The sequence below is a fragment of the Anolis carolinensis genome, unplaced genomic scaffold (genome assembly GCF_035594765.1).
Source record: "Anolis carolinensis isolate JA03-04 unplaced genomic scaffold, rAnoCar3.1.pri scaffold_14, whole genome shotgun sequence".
Lineage (NCBI taxonomy): Eukaryota > Metazoa > Chordata > Lepidosauria > Squamata > Dactyloidae > Anolis > Anolis carolinensis.
Window position 1 is genome coordinate 11,254,943 of NW_026943825.1, and position 27,269 is coordinate 11,282,211.

Sequence of the window (27,269 nt, forward strand, 5' to 3'; positions counted from 1 at the left end):
AATAATAATAATAATAACCAAGATCGAAAAATCAGCTGATGACCCAAAATGCAGACTGTGCAAGGAAACCGACGAAACCATGGATCATATCCTCAGCTGCTGTAAGAAAATCGCACAGACAGACTACAAACAGAGGCACAAAGAACTGGTGGGATCACAAACCTGCAAAAGTATTGGAAAATGAGCACGCAAAGATACTGTGGGACTTAATAATAATAATAATAATAATAATAATAATAATAATAATAATAATAATAATAACAACAACAACAACAACACTTTATTTATACCCCGCCACCATCTCCCCAACGGGGACTCGGGGCGGCTTACATGGGGCCATACCCAGGACAATACAATATAGCAAAATATAAAAACAACATATCATTATACAATTAAACAATACAATAAATAATAATGTACAGTACAACACAAAGTCAAAAAGCAATATGAATCCAGACTGACAAAGTTCTGGAACACAACACACCAGACATCACAGTTGTGGAAAAGAAAACGGTTTGGATCATTGATGTTGCCATCCCAGGTGACAGTCGCATTGACGAAAAACAAGAGGAAAAACTCGGCCGCTCTCAGGACCTCAAGATTGAACTTCAAAGACTCTGGCAGAAACCAGTGCAGGTGGTCCCGGTGGTGATGGGCACATTGGGTGCCGTGCCAAAAGATCTCAGCCGACATTTGGAAACAATAGACATTGACAAAATTATGATCTGCCAACTGCAAAAGCCCATCCGACTGGGATCTGGGCGCATCATCCGAAAATACATCACACAATCCTAGACGCTTGGGAAGTGTTCGATTTGTGATTTTGTGATAAGAAATCCAGCATATCTATCTTGTTTGCTGTGTCATAAAATAAAACAACAACAACAACCACCTTATAACCCTCCACCATCTCCCCGGACATGGAGCGGCTTACATGGGGACCAAGCCCAGTATAAACAAGGAATTCAAACTTACATAATTAAAAACATATAACAAATAAACAATATAATTAAAACAATTAAAACTGGAAAAGTAAAAACATAATAAAAATACATCAATCAACACCACAACTAGTAACTGGAAATGTGGGCACGTTCAGATTTGAGAGGGAAGAGCAGGGTGTGTGCAGAATGCAGAATAATAGGGCCGGGGCTGGAAATAAAGTGCTAGAAAATCAAAACAACAAATTAGAGCTTGGCCCACATCTTCAGGCACACCAGGTAGTTCGCTGACAATTTCTATGAAGGCAAAGAGTGGAAGTTGGATGATGAAGCGACCCACCTTCTGATGCAGAAACTCCAAATTCACCGCAACCTTAATAGAACAGCTAAGGCTCTGCCACGGCCAACCCTCCCCTGAACCTGCCACTTTGTACTTTAGCAAAATCTCCAGCCTCCTTCTCGTTTGGCACCTGAAAAGTGTAGAACAAGATCCGAAGCAGGAGAAGTAAAAGTACTCCTAAAGGCAGGAACGGTGTCCTTCTCCAATGCCAGACACAAGCAGGAGCCTCTCTGGCTTCACTTGGGGACCCACCAGTGATCAGGAGGTGGCACCTCCCACTGGGAGAGGCTGTCCCTTCGCAAGACACTGGGCAGACCTCAGAGCCTCCCCTTGAAGCTGCGTTCTGGAGACTGCCAGATGCCTCCGACCCCTTCTTCTGGAGACGACTTCTGGACATGGTGCCAGCTAAGTATTTTGTCCTGACTTGGGCAGGTAAGGCTTCTCATTACTCCTTCCACCTGATCCTTTACGAATTAGTTTGTTTTTTGGAACACCCCTCCCCCTCTCTTCATCCCAATTTGGCAATCCATCCCCATTAATCAAAGTTGCCTCACTTTTTCAGATGCTTTAAAAATTGTCTGGTTTCTTTCTCTCATGCTCCAATTGCACTCTGTACTATGCTGCTTTGTGGAAATGCAGCCGGGCATATAATAAAGCCTACCATCTATATATATAAAAGTGATGGCATCACGGCAGTGGACAAAACAACAAAAGTAAACACCCCACAACCTCGAAAATTGACATCACAACCCCTCATCCATGCCTCTAGGTTGATACAGCAAAAAGAAAAGAAAAATAAAGTCCTAATTAGAGGGAGAGGAATAATTGTTTTTATCCAATTGCTGCCAGTTAGAAGGCTAAGTTCCGCTCACTTGGTCTCCTAGCAACCCACTCAGCCCAGGGGACTCTTTACCTTAACTACCACCAATTCCTCAATACTTTATTTCCCATACTACCATACTTCGCCACAGCAACGCGTGGCCGGGCACAGCTAGTCTATATATATAAAAGAGTGATGGCATCACGGCGACCCACAAAACAACAAAACTACAGGCCCCCCAACCTCGAAATTTGACAACACAACCCATCATCCACGCCTCTAGGTTGATACAACAAAAAGAAAAGAAAATTAAAGTCCTAATTAGAGAGAGAGGAATAATTGCTTTTATCCAATTGCTGCCAGTTAGAAGGCTAAGCTCCTCCAACTTGGTCTCCTAGCAACCCAATAAAAATAATAAAAAACACTAAAAAATAATTTAAAACACTAAAAATTAATACAATAAAATACTATAATAACAGAAAATAACTAAAAATAATACAAGAAAATAATAAAATATAATAAATAAAAAAGATAACTTACAATAAAATTAATTAAAAAAAATACAAATAACGTCAAATAAAAATTACACAACAATTTTTAACCAATACCACCACCACTTTGCCACAGCAATGCGTGGCCGGGCACAGCTAGTAACTTATAAAGCTGCTAGTTTCTGAGCCTTGCAGGGAAAGAAGAAATTCTATCTGCCAGTTTTCTGAATTTATAATATGAAGGCTTGGACAACAAGAATGCTTTTCCTGGAGTGGTTTCATCGGTGTTTTTCAGCATCCGGGAGAGAAGAGGACAGATGGAGCCAAATCTGGCCTTTCTGGGGCGTCTCAGGCGAAAGCAAATCACTGCAGCTTCTCTTAATAATAAATAATAAAACTTTATTTATACCCCGCCACCATCTCCCCAACGGGGACTCGGGGCGGCTTACATGGGGCCATGCCCAAAACAATACAATGTAAACAGCATATAAAAGAACAGCACATCACAATACAATAAGCAATACAATAAATAATAATATCCATTACAAAATAAAACAAGGGGACAATGAAAACAAAGGCAGACCACATGAACATTAAGTTAAAACTCGGGGTGAGAAAGACATAAAAATAAAAACCACAGCGAACAGGGTCATAAGGGAGTGGGGTATTCTGGAGGATGGATATTAGAGGGAGCAATGGAAAAGAAATATAAAATGGTTACTCTCCAAAAGCACAGCGAAAGAGCCATGTTTTCAAGTCTTTCTTGAAGGCTGCTAGTGTGGGGGCTTGCCTAATCTCCGCGGGCAGAGAATTTCACAATCGGGGGCCACAGCAGAAAAGGCCCTCTCCCTTGTTCCCACAAGGCGGGTCTGGGATATCGGGAGTGGGGACAGGAAGGCTTCCCCTGACGAACGAAGGGATCGTGTAGGCTTGTGATAGGAGATACGGTCACGAAGGTAGGTGGGTCTCTTGACTTGCCTGTTCTGCCCCATTCCTAACAATTGCCCTCTTGACCACTTTCTGGTGTTCCTTGAACACATAACGCACCCAGTTTTCATCTCAAATAACGTGCAGTGCTAACAGTCCTTTTGGTTGGCGTCTCCACAGTGTTGCAAAGCCTGTTTTCACCCTGCAAGTCTCTGCGATTCCACTTCGTGAAAGCCGGGGTCAAGGCAGAGATCCAGTTTGATTTTGTGGAAACACCTGACGATGAAGGGATGTCATTCACCTGGTACAAAGCGAGATCCAATGAAGAAATACCTCTTTTCATTGAGAGTTGCGGAGATGACAAGTCTGAAGGAAAATTTGTTTGCAAACGCAGTAGAGAAAAGCTGGTTCTAGAAATCTCCGAAACCCAAATGGAAGATTCTGGGCGATACCTGTGTGGTTCGAGAGCTGAAGATATCCATGCGGTCTCTGCACTGGTTGTTGGAGGTGAGTGAGCCGGGCAGAAATGTTCAGCAGAAATATTGGCTGAAAGTCACATATCCAAACTATTAAAAATATACATCCCCAACTCTAAATGCAGAAGACATCAAAGAGAGGCTTTCTCACTCCATAGTCTTTCACATGGAGATTGTAATACAGTAGAGTCTCACTTATCCAAGACTCGCTTGGATATCCAAGGCATTTTTGTAGTCAATGTTTTTTAATACATTGTGATATTTTGGTGCTAAATTTGTAAATACATTAGAGTCTCACTTATCCAACATAAACAGGCCGGCAGAATGTTGGATAAGCGAATATGTTGGATAATAAGGAGGGATTAAGGAAAAGCCTATTAAACATCAAATTAGGTTATCATTTTACAAATTAAGCACCAAAACATCATGTTATACAACAAATTTGACAGAAAAAGTAGTTCAATAAGCAGTAATGCTACGTAGTAATTACTCTATTTACGAATTCAGCACCAAAATATCACGATGTATTGAAAAAATTGACTACAAAAATGCGAGTGTTGGATAAGTGAGACTCTACTGTACAGTAATTACAACATAACATTACTGCGTATTGAACTACTTTTTCTGCTTAAAAGTGACCCTGACAGCTGATGAATGGAGGGAACATCGGATCTCTATTTTTTCCAGTCTAAGGAAAAACAAATTGCAAAAGTATATAAAATATTGTCAAAATCAGACACAGAACCACATTTGGTTAAAGATTGAATGATTCAATGGAATGTGGATCATAATATTTATAATATAAGATTTTTTAAGAACTTAGTTTATTTTTATGCAAAACAACTTGAAAAAGGGTTATTTCTGTGCAATGTGTTCGTCTTGCATGTCGAACGAAGACTCTGTGAGTTCAAATCTCTGCTTGGACTTTTCTCCAGGTCACGCTCAGCCCTGAATAATACTAATCCTCTCTGCTTCTCCTCAGACAGCTACACCCCAAGCACCCAGGTGATGGTTTTACACCCCGCTGCTCAAAGCCCGTCTTCCCAGAACATGCAGAGCAACCAACTCGCTTGTGTGGTCCATGGAGTCTCCAACTTGGTCGAGGTTTCCTGGGAGGTTTCCGGAGGAGTTCAGCAAAAGGGCCAGACGTTCCTTCTGAACGAGGACAGTATCTCCTTGACCTTTGTCAGCCTCCTTCCGATTCCCAAGGATGTCCAAAGCAGAGGGGGAAAGATGACGTGTGAAGTCAGGTTCAACTCCTCTGGCACCACCGTGAAGAAGAGCACCATGTTCAATGCCTGTGAGTGATTTTCTGCATGCTCCTTTGAAATATACACCAGCAAAACCTTTGCTCTCCCACATCTTTTTCCTCTCCTTCTTTTGACTTGTGGGCTATGTAAACTTTGGACTCCCTTTAAACTTACAGTCAGCACCTCACATTTCCTGCAAATCCTTGAAACAGGGAAGCAACATGCAATGCTTTAGGGCAGGGGTCCTCAAACTTTTAAAGCCGAGGGCCGGTCCACGATCCTTCAGACTGTGGAGGGGCCGAATTATCATTTGAAAAACAAAAACAAGTTCCTATGCACACTGCACATGTCTTATTTGTAGTGCAAAACAACAACAACAGTGAAAGAACAATACAATATTTTAAAATGAAAACAATTGTAACCAACATAAACCTATCAGGATTTCAATGGGAAGTGTGGACGTGCTTCTGGCTAATGAGATAGTTAAGTTAATAAGGATTGTTGTTGTATCATTTCAGACTTTGGGTGAGCCTAAGTCTAAAATTGAAGCCTCCGATGGCTCAGTGTGTTAAAGCACTGAGCTGCTGAACTTGCGGGCCGAAAAGTCCCAGATTCAAACCCGGGGAGCAGAGTGAGCCCCCGCTGTTAGCTCCAGCTTCTGTCAACCTAGCAGTTCAGAAACATGCAAATGTGAGTAGATCAATAGGTACCGCTCTGGCGGGAAAATAACGGCATTCCATGAAGTCATGCCGGCCACATGACCTTGGAGGTGTCTATGGACAACTCCGGCTCTTCGGCTTAAAAATGGAGATGAGCACCAACCGCCAGAATTGGACACAACTGGACTTAACGTCAGGGGAAACCTTTACCTTTATCTTTTAAGTCTAAAATTATTTATTTATTCATTTACTACATTTATTTATTACATTTATATCCCGTCCTTCTCACCCCGAAGGGGACTCAGAGCAGCTGTATGTACATACAATATATTATATTGTTAGCATATCACATTAGCATTATATATTACTATATTGAACTATACCACTATACTGTAATATTATATGTAATATATAACATATAATTAATATTATTATATGGTATTATTATTAGTATTATATTGTATAACATTATTATCAATATTATATGTATATACAATATATTATATTATTTAAAATGATATTAAAATATTATATTATAAAACTGAGGGCGGAGGCCAGGTAAATGACCTTGGAGGGCCGTATCCGGCCCCCGGGCCTTAGTTTGGGGACCCCTGGCTTAGGGTGTCTGCAAACAGAGCCGCTCCTGAGAAAATCTCTTCTTTCTCCTTTAAAGCTTCCTCTGAAGACCACGATGGCAAATGTCCTCCTTACGTTATGTCCCTGGCTGGCGTGGGAGGGCTGGCCTTGCTGCTGCTTCTCCTGAGTGTTCTTTGGCACCGATTCTGTCCTTCTAAACCAAGTAAGATGTTGCTGTTGCCACGACTTTTGTTCTAAGAACCAGTTACAACAAAAATAATGAGTTGGTCATGAGTTAAATTATGGATTTGTGTGGTCAAAGGCTATCATAGCTGGAATCACAGGATTGCTGTAAGTTTTCTGGGCTGTATAGCCATGTTCCAGAAGCATTCCGTCCTGACGTTTCACCCACATTTATGACAGGCATCCTCAGATGTTGTGAGTTCTGTTGGAAACTAGTGAGGTTATATATCTGTAGAAGGTCCAGGATGGGGGAAAGAACTCTTGTCTGTTCCGAAAGAACTCCTTTGACAGAGAAGGCTAAAGATCTCTCTGCCTGTCCTCTTCTTCTTTTTTGGAAACAGGCGGCAAATCCTCCCACCAAAAACCCTCTTCCTGTGTGATTGAATGGCAAAAACAGCCCCTCCAATTCCGCTAGTATTCAATGTTGGCCATGTAGGTAGTTGCCAAGTTTGGTGCAGATCAATTGTGAGCTGGGTTCAGAGTGCTCTTTGACTGTAGGTTAACTATAAATCCCAGCAATTATAACTGCCAAGTGACAAAATCAATGCCCCCCCCCCCAACCCAACCAGTATTCAAATTTGGGCGTATCAGGTATTTGTGCCAAATTTAATGCAGATCCATAATCTCTTGGGTTCAAAGTTTTTTCCAGAGGTAGGTGAACTACATCTCCCCTAAATCACTGTCAATTCCTCTCAGATCCCTCCAGTTTTTTTCAGTTGATCATGGAGGTTCTGCGTGCCACGTTTGGTTCAATTCCATTGTTGGTGGAGTTCAAAATGCTTTTTGATTGTAGGTGAACTATAAATCCCAGCAATTACAACTCCCAAATGAAAAAAATCAATCCCCCTCACAGAGCCGGCCCTGGGTATTTTTCAAGTGTAGGCGAACAGAATTTTGGCACCCCCCCCCCCCAAACCAATCACTGAAAAATAAAAGTGTTGGATAAGTGAAAATGTTGGATAATAAGGAGGGATAAAGGAAAAGCCTATTAAACATCAAATTACATTAAGATTTTACAAATTAAGCACCAAGACATCATGTTTTACAACAAATCAACAGAAAAAGCAGTTCAATACATGGTAGTGTTATGTAGGAATTACTATACAGTAGAGTCTCACTTATCCAAGCCTCACTTATCCAAGCCTCTGGATAATCCAAGCCATTTGTGTAGTCAATGTTTTCAATATATCATGATATTTTGATGATAAATTCATAAATACAGTAATTATAACATAGCATTGCTGTGTATTGAACTACTTTTTCTGTCAAATTTGTTGTATAACATGATGTTTTGGTGCTTAATTTGTAAAATCATAACCTAGTTTGATGTTTAATAGGCTTTTCCTTAATCCCTCCTTATTATCCAAGATATTCGCTTATCCAAGCTTCTGCCGGCCCGTTTAGCTTGGATAAGTATTTGCAAATTTAGCACCAAACATTGAACAGGGATATAGGGCAGTGTGGACTTAGATAACCCAGATAGCCCCGGTATTTAAAAAAAAAAACAAATCTAAAATCAGGACGATAAATAAAGAACAACACTCTGAAAACAGGAGAAATCCAGACAGTAAACAATCAGGGACAGCTAACACCCTCCAAAAAAAGATTCTCCCAGGCAAGAAGAAAGCAGGCCTTGAAGCCACAGGGCCATTAAATGCTAATCAAGGTGATTAATTGGAGTTCTTTCTCCCACCCTGGACCTTCTACAGATGTGCCAAATGTGGTCCAGTGAATGAAAATACATCCTGCATGTCAGATATTTACATTATGATTGATAACAGTACCAAAGTACAGTAGAGTCTCACTTATCCAAGCTAAACAGGCCAGCAGAACCTTGGATAAGCGAGTATCTTAGATAATAAGGAGGGATTAAGGAAAAGCCTATTAAACATCAAATTAGGTTATGATTTTACAAATTAAGCACCAAAACATCATGTTAGACAACAAATTTGACATAAAAGGTAGTTCATTACACATTAATGTTATGTAGTAATTACTGTATTTACAAATTTAGCACCAAAATATCATGATATATTGAAAACATTGACTACAAAAATACCTTGGATAATCCAGAACCGAGTCTTGGATAAGTGAGACTCTACTGTAGCAACAAGAATAATGTTATGGTTGGGGGTCACCACAACATGAAGAACTATATTAAGGGGTCACGGCATTAGGAAGGTTGAGAACCACTGGTATAAAGAAAGGGATGGAAGGATGAATGACAAGAAGAATGGAGGGATATATGGAAGGAAGGATGCTTCCCTGCAAAGTTATAAAAAGGACCTGAAGCCCACGGGGCTGAATCAGGAGATAGACTTGAGCCTCTTGGAGAACTCCTTTGAAAGTTACCGTATATACTTGAGTATAAGCTGACCCGAATATAAGCTGAGGCACATACTTTTACCATAAAAAAACTGGGGAAACATTGACTCCAGTATAAGCCGAGAGTGGTAAATTTCATAAATAAAAATAGATACCAATAAAATTACATTAATTGAGGCATCAGTAGGTTAAATGTTTTTGAATATTTACATAAACCTAATTTAAGATTATTATTATTATTTCGTGTCAAAAGCATTGTACATTTCAAATAATGGAAATAAAAATAAAATTTTAAAAAAAAGGAAATCACAAGCAACTAAATAGTTTTGGACCAAAAGCGGGCAACAGCAACCGCATTGTCTGTAGCTTTAAACAACTCCTCCTCCGTGCATGAGGCAGGGCATTGTGGGCAAGCATACATATGCGGAGTTGTTTGTTCAGCTCCAGTCACACAAGGTGGAGGATTCCTCCAGGTAATGCCACCTTGCCAAGTTGTCTTTTGATCTGCCCACTCCACTTCTGAGTCTGTTCAGGGACTTCCAAGTTGCCCATTCCTGGTTTGCCCCGGGAGGAAGGAAGACCCTCTTGGGGGGCCATCCAGTTAGAATTGCCAGGTTTAGCTGCCCAGAGGGACATGTTTCATTCAGTGCTATGTCCACCTGCTTTGCATGGGCAGACTTGTGCCAAACAGGACAGGCATACTCTGCAGTTGAGAAAGATAAGGCCAGGGCTGATGTTCTTATTACTTGTGGGTCTGCTCCTCATGAGCTGCCAGTCAGTTTCCGCAGGATGTTATTGCGCGCAGCTACTTTGTGCTTGGTGTTCATGCAGTGTTTCCTATATGTTAGTGTTCGGTCTAAGGTGACACCAAGGTATTTAGGATGGAAACAGTGTTCGAGCTCTTGGCCTTCCCAAGTAACCTTCAGTTTCCTGTTGGCTTCGCGGTTACATAGGTGGAAAGCACACACTTGTGTCTTGGAAGGGTTAGGCTTCAGGTGGTTCTCTTTGTAGTAGCTGGAGAGATCTTTCAAGGCATTGGTGAGTTGCTTTTCAACTGTTTCAAAATCTTTTGCTTGTGTTGTAAGGCCAAGGTCATCAGCATATATAAAGCTTTGTGAGTGGAGGTTGTGGCTGATCATTCGTGAAGATGTTAAATAAGGTCGGTGCAAGAACACTGCCTTGGGGTAAACCATTCTTTTGCCTCCTCCATCTGCTTTTTTGGCCCTGAAACTCCACATAGAAGCTGCGGTTTTCTAGGAGGGTCTGGACAGTTTTGTAAAGTCAAAGTCCCGGGTGATATGGTAGACTTTATGCAGCATTTTTCTATGTTGCACCGTGTCATAGGCTGCCGTAAGGTCCACAAAGACTGTTCCCGTGATGCAGCCTTTCTCATAGCCTTCCTCGATATGTTCAGTCAGATGAAGAATTTGACCTGTACAGTTTTTCCCGGGTCTGAAACCTGCTTGTTGTGCAATAAGCTTGGGTTCGATAACAGGTCCTAGTCGATTTAATAGCATCCTCTCATAGACTTTATATAGATGACATAAGAGGGAGATTGGTCGATAGTTCCTGGCATTGGAGGCATCTTTACCAGGTTTTAAGATGGCAATGATCTTAGTTTTCCTCCATGCTCTGGGAATCTGTTTGTGTGCCAGGCATTGATTGTAGAATTTCCAAAGCCAGTTTTCAGCTTTGGGGCCCAAGTGTTTGATTTGCTCCATCATCAGGTCATCTAGGCCAGGTGCTTTACCAGTCTTACATCGCTTGATGGCTTCTCTGAGTTCTTTCAGGTTTAGAGGAGAAGACAACTGGTGGGTTTCAAGTTCTGGCACCCTGTTGATTTTCATCTTTATTCTGCTGCAGTTGGTTTTCCCATTCTGAATTAGCTGGTGAGCTATCTGGTCTGGTGTCACGTTTGCGTGTCCAGGGTTGACCAGAGGGTCACTGTCCAGGCGTCTCAGCACCCAATTTAAGATAAGACTCTCCGACTCTGATTAAATCATTATTCTCATCTTCTTCAATGTAAATGTGATTATGTATCCTTTTAATAATAATAGAGTAAAATAATACATGTAATAAATAATAATAATAATAATAATAATAATAATAATAATAATAATAATAATAATAAATACAGGCAGAAACTAGTGCAGGTGGTCCCGGTGGTGATCGGCACATTGGGTGCCGTGCCAAAAGATCTCAGCCGGCATTTGGAAACAATAGACATTGACAAAATTATGATCTGCCAACTGCAAAAGGCCACCCTGCTGGGATCTGCGCGCATCATTCGAAAATACATCACACAGTCCTAGACACTTGGGAAGTGTTCGACTTGTGATTTTGTGATACGAAATCCAGCATGTCTATCTTGTTTGCTGTGTTATAATAAAATAATAATAATAATAATAAATACAGGAAAATAATACATGTAGTAATAAATAGAGTAAAATAATAAATATAATAATAATAAGATCAGAGTGAAATAATAAATGTAATAATAATAATAATAATAATAATAGAGTAAAATAAATGTAATAGTAGCAACAATAATAGAGAAAAATAATAAATGTAATAATACCAATAATAATAATAGAGAAAATAATAAATGTACCATATATTCTCAAGTATAAGCTGACTCAAATATAAGCCAACCAGGACCCTCACTCGAGTATAAGCCGAGGGGGGCTTTTTCAGTCTTAAAAAAGGGGGCTGAAAAACTAGGCTTATACTCGAGTATATACAGTAAGTCTAAAACCCAGAGCAAAGGCAGAGGTCTGGAAGCCCCAAGCCACACAAGAAGAGATTGAAAGCAAAACAACGATAGCATTGATTTAACTTTTGCTGCTGTTGAGTCATCCTAAATTCCTGGGACTATCAATTCAATAGGAGACTTGGAATTTTTAAGACAGAGCGCTCTAGGGCCTTGCCCAACTCCTCCTTGTTGCCATGGCTGTTAATGTGGAACCAATACTGTCGTGTGGATAGGCCCAGAGGGAGTGAAATTGAGTTGAATATTCCAGAAATGTTAGAATCTTAAAGCTTTTCTTTCATCTTGCCAATTTACTTTCTTCTCTCTCTTTAACCATCTTTATATTATTTTGATTTCCTAGGATTCTTCTCCAAGATCTCTGAAAGTTCAGGCTCAGATGTACCAGAGGTACTGGTCTTTTTTCTTTCTTTGAGAATCACCCGGATGCAAATAAAATATCCATGAAGTAGAGATATAAAGAGGTCCTGCGGCGCAGCATGTTAAGGCGCTGAGCTGCTGAACTTGCAGTCCGAAAGGTTGCAGGTTTGAATCCGGGGAGCGGGGTGAGCTCCTGCTGTTAGTCCCAGCTTCTGCCAATCTAGCAGCTCGAAAACATGCAAATGTGAGTAGATCAATAGGTACCGCTCCGGCGGGAAGGTAACGGCGCTCCATGCAGTCATGCCAGTGGCCACATGACCCTGGAGGTGTCTATGGACAACGCTGGCTCTTCGGCTTAGAAATAAAGATGAGCACCAGCCCCCAGAGTCGGACACGATTGGACTTAACGTCAGGGGAAACCTTTACCTTTACCTAGAGATATAAAACCCTAACTATTTCCTCCTTCTACAAGGATGAATATTCATACAGTATTTTTCTCCTCGCTGCCATAAGAAATGTGGAGACCTCGTCCCACAGCACAACACCAATCTCAATTGCTGGTTTTTAAGGGGATTTTACTAGTCAGAGGGGGAACTAAAACTGTGACACTGTGAATATTGATTTCATTTAATTTTTATTATACCACATTTCCCCACCATAAGATCCAAAGCAGCACTTTCACACAGAGTCTCAGCATATTAACTAATTTCAACTTTATTGATAGCAGGAAAATTTTTTATATGTTTATATGGTTGCTTTATTTATATTTATACTAGCTGTGCCCGGCCACGCATTGCTGTGGTATATGGGAATCCTTTGTTGGCCAGGTGGAATAGCAGTCATAGCCTTGCAGCCTCAAAATCTGGCCGTTTTCTTCTTATGGGAATCCTTGTTTGGTGAGTTAGAATACAACATAATAGGCTTGTTGCTTGGAAGCCTGGAAACTTGCATTCTAGGGGAATGAGTTGCAGTGAATAGCCTCGCTGCTTCAAAGCCTGGCTGCTTGCTACCTAGGGGAATCTTTAATTGGCCAGCTTCAATAGTACAGAGTTGTATTGCTACTTCAAAGCCTGGCTGCCTTCTATCAAGGTTAATCATTTGTTGGTCTGGTTAAATTGCACTGAATAGCCTTGCAGCTTCAATGCCTGGCTGTGTTTCTATGATTCTATGCCATCTGTCGGGGGTGCTTTGAATGCGATTTCCTGCTTCTTAGCAGGGGGTTGGACTAGATGGCCCATGTGGTCTCTTCCAACTCTACTATTCTATGATTCTATGATTCTATGTGTTATACCTAGGCCAACCTGTTTTTTTGGGAGGCGGGTTGAGTGAAGGACATACCTTGGATGTGTTGGTGTATTGTGGCCAAATTGGGTGTGATTTGGTTCAGTGGTTTTGTTGTTTACTCAGTCCTACAAACATACATTACATTTTTATATATTGATGTTTTAATTAATGTCATAGTTTTAATTGTAATTGCTTTTATATACTTCTTATATATATATAAAAGAGTGATGGAATCAGGGCACTGGACAAAACAACAAAACTACAGGCCCCCCAACCTCGAAATTTGACAACACAACCCATCATCCACGGCTCTAGGTTGATACAACAAAAACAAACGAAAAATAAAGTCCTAATTAGAGGGACAGGAATAATTGTTTTTATCCAATTGCTGCCAGTTAGAGGGCTAAGCTCCGCTCACTTGGTCTCCTAGCAACCTACTCAGCCCAAGGGACAGGCACACTTAGGCCACAGATTATCTGATTTTAACTGGATTATATGGCAATCTAGACTCAAGGCCCTTCCACACAGCTATATTACCCATTTATAATCTTATATTATCTGCTTTGAACTGAATTATATTGAGTCCACACTGTCAGATAATTCACTTCACTGTGCATTTTATACAGCTGTGTAGAAGGGACCTCATATAATCCAGTTCTAAACAGATAATATAAGATTATAAATATACTGTAGAGTCTTACGTATCCAACATAAACAGGCCAGCAGAACTTTGGATAAGTGAATATGTTGGATACAAAGAAGGGATTCAGAAAAAGCCTATTAAACATCAAATTACGTAATGATTATACAAATTAAGCACCAAACATCACAATCCAAGCATTCACAACACATGGACAACGTATAAATACTATACAATACTACACAGGGACATAGACCTCCTCTATCCTCACCACTTTCACATTACACAAACAATCAAATGCATACTAAACATAAAGGCAACCATACAACAGACAACATCACAGCAACGCGTGGCCGGGCACAGCTAGTTGTTTTATATTCTGTTGTAAGCCACCCTGAGTCCCCCCTTGAGTGTGAAAAGGGCGGGATATAAATGTTTGTAATAAATAATAAATAATAATTTTAAACTTCTGTATGCTGCAGTTTTTTAGGCATTTTTTCTGCTTTACCTTTAGGACGGCCTTTTATATTCCCAGCTGGATTTCCCAAGGAAAACTCAGGCCAGAAAGAAGAGTAAATGATCCCCATCTTGAGTGGAAAATTGGAAGATTCAGAGGCTGATGGTGGCAATGGAGGAAGCGGTTGCTGGGCTGAGCCTGATGTGAGATCTGGAAAAAATATATTTTGGCTTCAAGGCAGCTCCAGATCTCACCTTCAAGTGGGATGAAGGGCTGCTTGCCTTCTCCTTCCCTTTGCAAGGTTGGAATGAATGCAGCCGCCCTGAAAATGAACACCATGACATTTGGACACACATTTGTAGAGATATATAATGGCTTTATAGACATGGCTTTAGCGAAATGCCTTTATCAAGATAAAAAAACAAATAAAAAGGCATGAACATGAAATAACCACATCTGGTAACTTATTTTGGCTTTTCTCACATACTGTTTCCTTGGGATTAATTTGGTACGGGCTCCTCCTGTCCAAATGAATGGAAAATGCCCATCACCACCGGGACCACCTGCACTGGTTTCTGCCAGAGTCTTTGCAGTTCAATCTTGAGGTCCTGAGAGCGGCTGAGTTTTTCCTGTTGTTTTTCGTCAATGCGACTGTCACCTGGGATGGCGACATCAATGATCCAAACCTTTTTCTTTTCCACAACCGTGATGTCTGGTGTGTTGTGTTCCAGAACTTTGTCAGTCTGGATTTGGAAGTCCCACAGTATCTTTGCGATTTTCTTACAGCAGCTGAGGATATGATCAATGGTTTCGTCGGTTTCCTTGCACAGTCTGCATTTTGGGTCACTAGCTGATTTTTCGATCTTGGCCTTAATTGCGTTTGTCCTGATGTCTTGCTCCTGGGCTGCAAGGATCAGGCCTTCTGTCTCCTTCTTCAGGGTCCCATTCGTGAGCCAGAGCCAGGTCTTCTCCTTATCAGCTTTTCCTTCAATTTTGTCAAGGACATTTCCATGCAGTGTTTTGTTGTGCCAGCTGTCAGCTCTAGTTTGTAGTGTGGCTTTCTTGTACTGGTTTTTTGTCTGCTGTGCTTTGAGGAGTTTCTGATTTTTAATTTCAATCAAAGCAGGTTTTTCCCTTTGCTTTCCATATTCTGCCAGGGCATGTTCTTCTTCTTTGACTGCTTGTTTTACTTGTAAGAGTCCTCTGCCCCCTGATCTTCTAGGCAGATATAGCCGGTCAACATCACTGCGAGGGTGCAGTGAATGATGAATAGTCATGATTTTCTTGTTTTTCTGTCCAAATTGTCCAGTTCCGCCTGTGTCCAATTTATAATGCCAGCAGTATATCTTATGACAGGTATGGCCCAGGTGTTTATGGCCTTGATGGTGTTGTTATTATTATTATTATTATTATTATTATTATTATTATTATTATTATTATTATTGAAGGAACTGGGCATGTTCAACATGGTTAAGAGAAAACAGGGATTTGTTCTTCTGCCTCAGAGCGAAGAACCAGATCTGAAGGTTTGAAGTTATAGAAGGTTTGAAGTTAATCACCGTGCTTCGGCAGGAACTGCCCCCTACAGCTGATACCTTAAGTGAGCTTGAGACTTTGTGGCCGCTTAGTGGGCCTATCTTTGACCGATTTACTCCGCTTGACAAGGAAGATGTCGCTAGAATCCTGGCTGTTTCAAAACCAACCACCTGTTCCCTTGATCCGTGTCCCTCCTGGCTGGTGAAGAGCTGCCTGGAAGGTCTACTCGATCCGTTGAGTAATATCATCAATGGCTCTCTTGAACAGGGGGTCTTCCCGGACATCCTAAAAGAGGCAAGGGTTCGTCCCTTGCTAAAGAAGCCTAGCTTGGATCCCATGACCCTTGCCAACTATCGTCCTGTCTCCAACCTCCCATTCTTGGGTAAGATGATAGAGCGGGCTGTGCTGGGACAATTGCAACAATTTCTGGAGGATACAGCCGGCCTGGACCCTTTCCAGTCAGGCTTCCGCCCTGGCCATGGGACGGAGACAGTCCTGGTTGCCATCACAGATGAACTTCGTCGCCAGTCTGATAGCGGCGGATCAGCGCTACTGGTACTTCTCGACCTTACCGCAGCGTTTGACACCGTTGACTACGATCTAATGATTCACCGTCTCGCCATGTCCGGAGTTCGCGGTCAGGCCCTCAATTGGTTCAACTCATTTCTGCGAAACCGGAGCCAATGTGTGGAGTATATGGATCAAGTCTCTGACAGATCTCCCCTCCTATGTGGGGTACCCCAAGGTGCCATTCTCTCCCCTCTTCTCTTCAACATCTACGTTAGACCCCTTGCTAGCTTGGTTCGGAGTTTTGGCCTAGACTGCTATCAATATGCAGACGACACCCAACTCCTTCTGCGCTTGGAGCCTGGAGCAACGTCAATACCAGACAATTTCACCTTATGTCTGGAGGCTCTGTCGAACTGGCTACGTGCTAGTAGACTGAAGGTGAACCCGGCAAAGACTGAGATTCTCTGGCCTGACCCACTTGCTACCCACCTTCGATGGTGCTGCCCTATCTCCTTCGCCCACCGTTAAGAGCCTGGGTGTCGTTTTAGATTCACAGCTGACAATGGAAGCTCAGGTCGCTGCTGCCAGCAAACAGGCCTTTTTCCATCTACGACAAGCGAGGCAACTCGCACCCTATCTATCTGATGAGGCTCTGGCAACAGTCATCCATGCCACGGTCACGTCTAGGCTGGACTATTGCAACGCCCTGTATGTTGGGCTTCCGATGTCCACGACCCGAAAGCTCCGTATTGTTCAGAATGCAGCAGCCAGGCTACTCACAAGAACACCCATGAAATGCCATATAACACCAGTGCTGCAGCATCTGCATTGGCTTCCAACCGATTACCGTGGTCTATATAAGATGCTAGTTCTGACCTTTAAAACTCTTTACGGCCAGGGCCCATCGTATCTTAGGGACCGTCTCTCCTTCTCCCATCATCGGAGGTCACAACGACCATCCCAACGAGACTTACTCTATGTACCGGGTCCTAGAGAAGTGCACTTGGAGAGGACCAGACGCAGAGCTTTTTCTGTTTCTGCCCCTGCCTCATGGAATGCCTTGCCGCCCTAGATGAGAGCCATGCGTGAGTTGGGGCCTTTTACCCTAGCACTCAAGACATGGCTCTTTACTAGAGCTTTTAATCTATGTTGATTTTATTAATATTTGTACGTATGTATTTTTATCCTTTATAATTTTATCTTGTAAATCGCCTAGAGCATCGTGGATGGAGGGCGATTAATAAGTAATTAAATGATGATGATGATGATGATGATGATGAGGGTTGGTTTTGACTGAATCATAGAAGATGCTTAGTTTGTGCCGTGGAAAAGGGCCCTTGTAAGAGGGGGAGGCAGAAAGACAAAATGGAAAGTTTGCAACAGGCATGAGGTAGAAAGAGCCTATAACTTGGAAGATGTTATCATTCAGAGAAAGCACAGCAAAGAGACCAACGTTTGTTCGCCTTTTCAAAATTCTATCTATACCCTTTGCGGCTAGTTTAGGATGGAATCTGAGCGTCACCAAGGTGTTTAAGGCCCTTGTGACTAAAGTGTTTGCGGTATCCGACTCTGAAACGCACCGGCAATGCTTCTGACTTGTTATAGCAGGACAGGAAAACCGCAGAGAGAAAGAACGAAGTTTGGTCAAGGGATCTAAATATATTTTGCAACAGGCCCTCCCCAGGCTTGTACTAAAAACCTAGCAAACAACAAGTTCAAGTATATGATTTGGTATCTCTGGGGCTAGGGCCTACTTTCACAATTTGCCATCAAGCTCGCTTTTGAATTGCTATTTGTTCTGGGACTGTTCAAGATACAGGAGCCTTGTAAGAGAAAGAGCTGCTCCTGTACAAAAACTTGATGCAAAAGATGGTTGTTGTGCTTCTAAAATATAGGTAGGATAGATGTGGATTTAGGCAGGTGCTGCTTTCCCCATCCCTGCTAGAAGAGGTAGAATAATAATAATAATAATAATAACAACAACAACAACTTTATTTATATGCTGCCCCACCTCTCTAAAGGGACTTGCGGTGGCTTACAAGGCAACAATAGTGCAAAAGTGACCGGGCTGTGGCGCAGGCTGGTGAGCAGCCTGCTGCAATAAATCACTCTGACCATGAGGTCATGAGTTGGAGGCCAGCCCGTGGCAGGGTGAGCACCTGTCAATTAAAAATAAATAAATAAATAAATAAATAAATAAAGCCCCTGCTCGTTGCTGACCTAGCAACCCGAAAGATAGTTGCATCTATCAAGTAGGAAATAAGGTACCACTTATAAAGTGGGGAGGCAAATTTAACTAATTTACGATGTTGAAATAAGGAAGTGCCGTCACGGTGGATGATGAAGCAGCTGCTCCCCCTTGTGGCCAGAATCGAACATCCCCTCAGGAGAAGGTTAAATTGCCTCTGCGTCTGTCTGTCTCTGTCTCGGTTCTATGTGTATATGGGCATTGAATGTTTGCCCTATATGTATATAATGTGATCCGCCCTGAGTCCCCTTCGGGGTGAGAAGGGCAGAATATAAATACTGTAAATAATACAGAACATATAAAATATAACAAAAATTAACCAGAATCAAAAAACTGCACCAATATGACGAAACATAACAACATGTAAGGATTAACTTAAAACACATCAATCAAAATGAAATAACCAATAAAAACACAACAATGAATTAGAATTAGAAGCGAGCTATAGAAATAGTTAAAGGGTTCTCTATTCCTTGGATCATTTATTTATGATTCATTAATGAATCAAAAAGGAGAAATCAGAAGAAGACACGTTTTTCAGAGCCACTGTGAAGAAGGATCCTTAAGTGTAAAGATCTCTCCTCAAAGACTAATTCCAGACTTATCAATGCCATAATATTTCCAGTGTCTCAGTTATGGGAGTGGAAATTGTAGAATAATGAAAGCTGAGAGCAAAACAATCAACTCAATGGAAACATGGTGCTGAAGGAGAGCTCTTTGGATATCATGGATCATCAGAATAACCAGACAATGGGTCAGAGAGTAAGTCAAACACAAATGCTTCCAAAAAACCAAAATGGTCCAACTGAGGCTGACATATTTGGGGCTTAGCATGCACTGAAAAGTGGAAGATGGCATTATAGGTGGATGGAGCCTGTCTGTCAAGGAAGCCTGAGTTTGCAAGACGCGAGCATTACTGTGAATGGTTGTTGTGTGTTTTCCGGGCTGTATGTCCATATTCCAGAAGCATTCTCTCCTGATGTTTTGCCCACATCTATCATGTCAGACTACGCAGATAAGCCATTGAAATCCACAAGCATGTGGACAATTTCAACAGAAAGGAGGAAACCATGAAAATGAACAAAATCTGGCTGCCAATATTAAAAAGAACTATAAAATCAGAACAGTAAATAAGGAACAACACTCTGAAAACTGAGCAATTCCAGACATGAATCAATTAGGGGCAGCTAACACCTCTGAACAAAAGATTCCCCCAGGCAGGAAGAAGTCAGGACATTCATTCATTCATTTATTTATTGACTACATTTATATCCTGCTCTTCTCACCCCGAAGGGGACTCAGAGTGGGTTACAAATTAAATTTACATACAATACTATATTATTAGCATAGCACAATACTGGCATTAAATTACTATATTGTACTATATCAATATATTGTAATATTATTAGTAATATTACACGTAATATAAAATATAATATATATATGTAATATATATACAGTAGAGTCTCACTTATCCAACATAAACGGGCCGGCAGAACGTTGGGTAAGCGAATATGTTGGATAATAAGGAGAGATTAAGGAGAAGCCTATTAAACATCAAATGAGGTCACGATTTTACAAATTAAGCACCAAAACATCATGTTATACAACAAATTTGACAGAAAAAGTAGTTCAATAGGCAGTAATGCTATGTAGTAATTACTGTATTTATGAATTTAGCACCAAAATATCACGATGTATTGAAAACATTGACTACAAAAATGCGTTGGATAATCCAGAACGTTGGATAAGTGAATGTTGGATAAGTGAGACTCTACTGTACATATATATATATATATACTAGCTGTGCCCGGCCACGCGTTGCTGTGGCGAAGTCTGGTGGTATGGGAAATAAAGTATTGAAGAATTGGTGGTAGTTAAGGTAAAGGGTAAAGGTTTTCTTCTGACATTAAGTCCAGAAATGTCTGACTCTGGGGGTTGGTGCTCATCTCCATTTCTAAGCTGAAGAGCCGGCGTTGTCCGTAGACTCCTCCAAGGTCATGTGGGATGACTGCATGGAGCGGCATTACCTTCCCGCCGGAGCAGTACCTATTGATGCACTCACATTTGCATGTTTTTGAACTTCTGGGTTGGCAGAAGCTGGGGCTAACAGTGGGGGCTCTCTCCGCTCCCCCAATTCAAACCTGCGGCCTTTCGGTCCAGAAGTTCAGCAGCTCAGCGCTTTAACCATCAGGGGATATTATTTCCTAAAGGTTGTGAATATACAATATTTCTGATTGGTTTTTTTTGTCTGTTGGAGGCAAATATGAATGCTGCAATTAGGAAAAATGATTAGGATGTAATGGCCTTGCAGCTTTAAAGCCTGGCTGTTTTCTCCCTGAGTGAATTTTTTGTTGGGAGGTGTTAGCTGGCCCTGATTCTTTCCTGTCTGGAATTCCCTTGTTTTCAGAGTGGTGTTGTTTGCGATATTTTATGTGCTTCTACTGTCTGTGGCCCTGAGAAAACAGAGGATTTGCCAGACTTTGATGATGGGAATACTTTGTTGGGAGGTGTTAGCTGGCCCTGATTCTTTCCTGTCTGGAATTCCCTTGTTTTCAGAGTGGTGTTGTTTGCGATATTTTATGTGCTTCTACTGTCTGTGGCCCTGAGAAAACAGAGGATTTGCCAGACTTTGATGATGGGAATCCTTTGTTGGGAGGTGTTAGCTGGCCCTGATTGTTTCCTGTGTGGAATTCCCCTGTTTATTTACTGTCCTGGTTTTAGAGATTATATTGTTCTGCATTATTCTATCCCAGTAATTATTTCATATTAAAGAAGAATCTCACTTATCCAACATTCGCTTATACAATGTTCTGGATTATCCAACGCAGCCTGCCTTTTCATAATCAATGTTTTTGTAGTCAGTGTTTTAAATTCATTGTAATATTTTAGTGGTAAATTTGTAAATATAGTACAGTAGAGTCTCACTTATCCAACATAAACGGGCCGGCAGAACGTTGGATAAGCGAATATGTTGGATAATAAGGAGGGATTAAGGATAAGCCTATTAAACATCAAATTAAGTTATAATTTTACAAATTAAGCACCAAAACATCATGTTAGACAACAAATTTGGCAGAAAAAGTAGTTCAATCCACAGCAATGCTATGTAGTAATTACTGTATTTATGAATTTAGCACCAAAATATCATGATATATTGAAAGCATTGACTACAAAAATGCGTTGGATAATCCAGAACGTTGGATAAGCGAGTGTTGGATAAGTGAGACTCTACTGTAATTATTACATAGCATTACTGTGCATGGAACTACTTTTTCTGTCAAATTTGTTGTATAACATGATGTTTTGGTGCTTAATTTGTATAACGATTACCTAATTTGATGTTTAATCGGCTTTTCCTTAATCCCTTCTTATTATCCAACATATTCACTTATCCTGCCGGCCTGTTTATGTTGGATAAGTGAGAGTTTACTGTTTATTGATAATCTTATATTATCTGCTTAGAACTGGATTATATGAGGCCCCTTCTTCACAGCTGTATAAAATGCACACTGAAGTGGATTATACGGCAGTGTGGAGTCAAGATAATCCAGTGCAAAGCAGATAATATAAGATTCTAAAGGGGTTATATAGCTGTGTGGAAGGGCCTTGAGTCTACACTGCCATATAATCCAGTGCAAATTAGATAATCTGTGGAAGAGGCCTAAGTGAGGCCTAAATCTGCCTGTCCCCTAACTGAAACCTGGCTGTCCCTTGGTTGCTAGGCAACCAAGTGGGCAGAGATTAGCCCTCTAAACTGGCAGCAATTGGATAAAAAAAATTATTGCTCTCCCTCTAATTAGGACTTTATTTTTCTTTTTTTTGTTGTATCAACCTGGAGGCATGGATGATGGGTTGTGTTGTCAAATTTCGAGATTGGGGGGCCTGTACTTTTGTTGTTTTGTCCGCTGCCCTGATGCCATCACTCTTTTATATATATAGATATATGAGCCCTGGTGGCGAAGTGCATTAAAGCACTGAGCTGGAGACCGAAAGGTCCCAGGTTCAATCCCCGGGAGCGGCGGGAGCCGCCGCTGTTAGCTCAATGTGAGTAGATCAATAGGTACCGCTCCGGCGGGAAGGTAACAGCGCTCCATGCAGTCATGCCGGCCACATGACCTTGGAGGTGTCTACGGACAACGCTGGCTCTTCGGCTTAGAAATGGAGATGAGCACCAACCCCCAGAGTTAATGTCAGGGGAAACCTTTACCTTATATATATACAGTAGAGTCTCACTTATCCAACATAAACGGGCCAGCAGAATGTTGGATAAGCGAATATGTTGGATAATAAGGAGGCATTAAGGAAAAGCCTATTAAACATCAAATTAAGTTATGATTTTACAAATGAAGCACCAAAACATCATGTTAGACAACAAATTTGGCAGAAAAAGTAGTTCAATATGCAGTAATGCTATGTAGTAATTACTGTATTTATGAATTTAGCACCAAAATATCACGATATATTGAAAACATTGACTACAAAAATGCGTTGGATAATCCAGAACGTTGGATAAGTGAGACTCTACTGTATATATATATATATGTATGTGTGTGCGTATGTGTGTGTGTGTGTATGAGAATCTTGCAAGGCCATTAATGCTAATCAAGGTGATTAATTAGAACATTCACACTGGCCTCCAACAGACAAGAGTTCCTTCTCCCACCCTGGACCTTCCACAGATATATAAACCTTCCTTGATTAGTTTTTTCCAATATACCTCACAATCTCTGAGGATGCCTGCCATAGATGTGGGTGAAATGTCAGGAGAGAATGCTTCTGGAACATGGCCATATAGCCCGGAAAACACACAACAACCCTGTGATTCCAGCCACAAAAGCCTTCGACAACACATTACTGTGAATGACCAAATGGACTCTTGCAATTCTCTCATTCAAAGCTTGAAGTTGCATATTAAGCATACTTTACTAAGTTGCTAACACATAACACTAGTCTAGTTTTGCATTCATGGAAGCTGTTTCATTTCCCCGAAACCAACAGGAAGGCTTCTTTGATATGTGGGGAATTTACCTTTTTATAAATATACATACAAAGGAACTATCGTATATACTCGAGTATAAGCCGACCCGAATCTAAGCCGAGGCACCTAATTTTACCACAAAAAAACTGGGAAAATATTGACTCCAGTATAAGCTGGGGGTGGTAAATTTCAGAAATAAAAACAGATACCAATAAAATTACATTAATTGAGGCATCAGTAGGTTAAATGTTTTTGAATACTTATCCAAGCCTCGCTTATCCAAGGTTCTGGATTATCCAAGCCATTTTTGTAGTCAATGTTTTCAATACATCATGATATTTTGGTGCTAAATTCATAAATACAGTAATTACAACATAACATTACTGCGTATTGAACTACTTTTTCTGCCAAATTTGTTGTCTAACATGATGTTTTGGTGCTTAATTTGTAAAATCATAACCTAATTTGATGTTGAATAGGCTTTTCCTTAATCCCTCCTTATTATCCAAGATATTAGCTTATCCAAGCTTCTGCCGGCCCGTTTAGCTTGGATAAGTGAGACTCTACTGTATTTACATAAATCTCAGATTTGAGATAAGACTGTCCAACTCTGATCCAATCATTATTCTCATCTTCTTCAATGTAAATGTGCTTATGTATCCTTTTAATAATAATAGAGTAAAATAACTCTTGTATTATTAATAATAATAAATACAGGAAATAATACATGTACAGTAGAGTCTCACTTATTCAACATAAACGGGCCAGCAGAATGTTGGATAAGCGAATATGTTGGATAATAAGGAGAGATTAAGGAGAAGCCTATTAAACATCAAATTAGGCTATGATTTTACAAATTAAGCACCAAAACATCATGTTTAACAACAAATTTGACAGAAAACGTAGTTCAATATGCAGTAATGCTATGTAGTAATTACTGTATTTATGAATTTAGCACCAAAATATCACAATGTATTGAAAACATTGTCTACAAAAATGCGTTGGATAATCCAGAACGTTGGATAAGCGAATGTTGGATAAGTGAGACTCTACTGTAATAATAAATAGAGTAAAATAATAAATGCAATAATAATAATAAGATCAGAGTGAAATAATAAATGTATTAATAATAATAATAATTATTATTATTATTCTCATCTTCTTCAATGTAAATGTGCTTATGTATCCTTTTAATAATAATAGAGTAAAATAACACTTGTAATAATAATAATAATAAATACAGGAAATAATACATGTAATAATAAATAGAGTAAAATAATAAATGCAATAATAATAATAACATCAGAGTGAAATAATAAATGTCTTATTATTAATAATAATAAAAATAGAGTAAAATAAATGTAGTAGTAGCAACAATAATAGAGTAAAATAATAAATGTAATCATACCAATAATAATAAATGTACCATATATTCTCGAGTATAAGCTGACCCAAATATAAGCCAACCAGGACCCTCACCCAAGTATAAGCCGAGCGGGGCTTTTTCAGTCTTAAAAAAAGGCTGAAAAACTAGGCTTATACTCGAGTATATACAGTATTTCGTTTCAGCAGGAGTAGCCTTGCTATTGTTCATGTCCAGGCACATTAAACACATTTAAAATCAGAGATCTTTAGAATGCAGTTGTGTGGCACATGCCTTAGATACACCCCATATGTACAAGAGGGATAGAGAATAAAACCTATTACGAAGAGAGATTGAAGGAACTGGGCATATTCAACCTGGTGAGTTGGATCAGGACACAGAAGAATGTTTGGAAACGTATGAGTTGCAGCTAGATTGTTAAGTAGGCCGGATAAAGGGAGCACACAACTCCGTGGTTGTGAGAACGTCATCATCTGCCAGTACCTTTGGATGCCAGAAGTCAGGGAAGCAAAGAACCAGACAGGAATTTTGCTTTTTGCCCATGTTCAGCAAGGCATTCTGGAGACATTCAGTTGCTATTTCTCGGAACTGCTGTAGGCAAACACATACTTACATTAGAATTATAGAGTTGGAAGAAACCCCAAGGGCTATCCAGTCCAACCCCTTGCCATGCAGGAACAATCAAAGCACTCCCAATAGATAGCTATCCAGCCTTTGCTTTCCAGTCTCTACTGGATTTACAGAAAACATATTTCACTTTCAAATAGCTCTTACATCACGAAGTTCTTCCTAATGTTTAGATGTCATCTTTCTCCCTAAATTTGAATCTATGGATCCATTGGGTTGCTATAAGTTTTCTGGGCTGTATGATGATGTTCCAGAAGCATTCCCTCTTGACGTTTCACCCACATTTATGGCAGGCATTCCCAGAGGTTGTGAGGTCTGTTGGAAACTCTGCAAGTGGGGTGTATATATCTGTGGAAGATCCAGGGTGGGAGAAAGAACTCGTCTGTTTGAGACATGTGTGAACGTTGCAATTGGTCAGCTTGATTAGCATTGAATAGCCTTGCCTGGAGGAAATCCTTTGTTGGGAGGTGTTAGCTGGCCCTGATTGTTTCCTGTCTGGAATTGCTCTGTTTTCAGAGTGTTGTTCCTTATTTACTGTCCTGATTTTGGAGTTTTTTTTTAATACTGGTGTTGTCGACCGCATTTTAGGGAATCGGGGCCCTTAAGGAGAGACCCGATCCGGTCCTGAAAGAACGGACCTTGGCGGAGCCAATAGGAAAATATGAGCCGCAATACAACCTGAAGCCGAAATGAAGAAGGTCCGCCAAAGTTGAAGGAAAATCCGCCAAGGAGTCTTTATTGAGCAATTCAGCTCAAGAGGACTCTAGTAGCGATCATTCGGTCTACTAGCGTACCATACAATCAAAATAAAGCCATATTTATACAAAATTTCAGTCTGACAGCCCTTTGAATTTCCCGCCCTGCTCCCCCGCCCATCTGATCGTTGATAGGCTAGAAGGTTGAACGAGGCGGGCTTTCATTTCCCGCCTTGCTCCGTTGGCCCAATAGGAAGCTGCCTTTTGTCTCTACTCGGGCCAATCAGGAAAGAGAAGGCGGGAGTTATTGAAACAATGAGGTGACGGGACGGATTAAGTCCTGCTAGACCGATTTCTAAAGGGTGCTTAATTTATTAATGGCAGCAATCAAGGGTGTCCAGGTTTCTGTCACGTATACAGATTTTAGATATGCCTTGGGGTGTCAGAGGTGGAAGCAAAGATGGGTGGTGATGAGCCATATTGGCAGGCTCTGCAGGGCGCCTTCCTGAGGTGTCCTGGTTTTTCCTTTGGGTGAGATATGACAATGTTTGCCTTGGGGCGAATCACCTTTAGGTCAGCAAACTCCGAATTCGGCGACTCAAGCCCTATATTGTCCATGCAATTTGAATTTGATTGGGTTTTGCGGTGGCAGATTATCCTTTTGTTTTTTTGGGAAAGGAAGCCTGGGTCATAGGAAATGGGATAAGTTCTGGGGTTCAGGTTGAGTTCAAA

General features: G+C 40.8%; 2 protein-coding genes across 5 annotated transcripts in view; one reads left to right on the forward strand and one right to left on the reverse strand.

The window, feature by feature from the left end:
* The window catches only part of LOC100564551 (uncharacterized), a 69,513-nt gene that overhangs the window by 20,003 nt on the left and 22,241 nt on the right, over positions 1-27,269 (reverse strand). For 2 of the 4 annotated variants that reach the window (XM_062964866.1, XM_062964865.1), the window contains exon 1: positions 1,282-1,403. The exons of the other annotated variants lie outside the window; for them this stretch is intronic. The gene's annotated coding sequence lies outside the window, so the exon portion shown is untranslated. Of the gene's footprint in view, positions 1-1,281; positions 1,404-27,269 lie in introns of those variants that run through there. 4 annotated transcript variants of the gene reach the window in all.
* LOC107983659 (uncharacterized) lies at positions 1,584-15,003 on the forward strand. Its single transcript, XM_016998127.2, has 6 exons — positions 1,584-1,713; positions 3,700-4,026; positions 4,978-5,295; positions 6,578-6,703; positions 12,159-12,205; positions 14,614-15,003. The coding sequence occupies exons 1-6, from the start codon at positions 1,677-1,679 to the stop codon at positions 14,677-14,679; spliced, it is 921 nt and encodes a 306-aa protein (XP_016853616.2). The 5' UTR covers positions 1,584-1,676; the 3' UTR covers positions 14,680-15,003.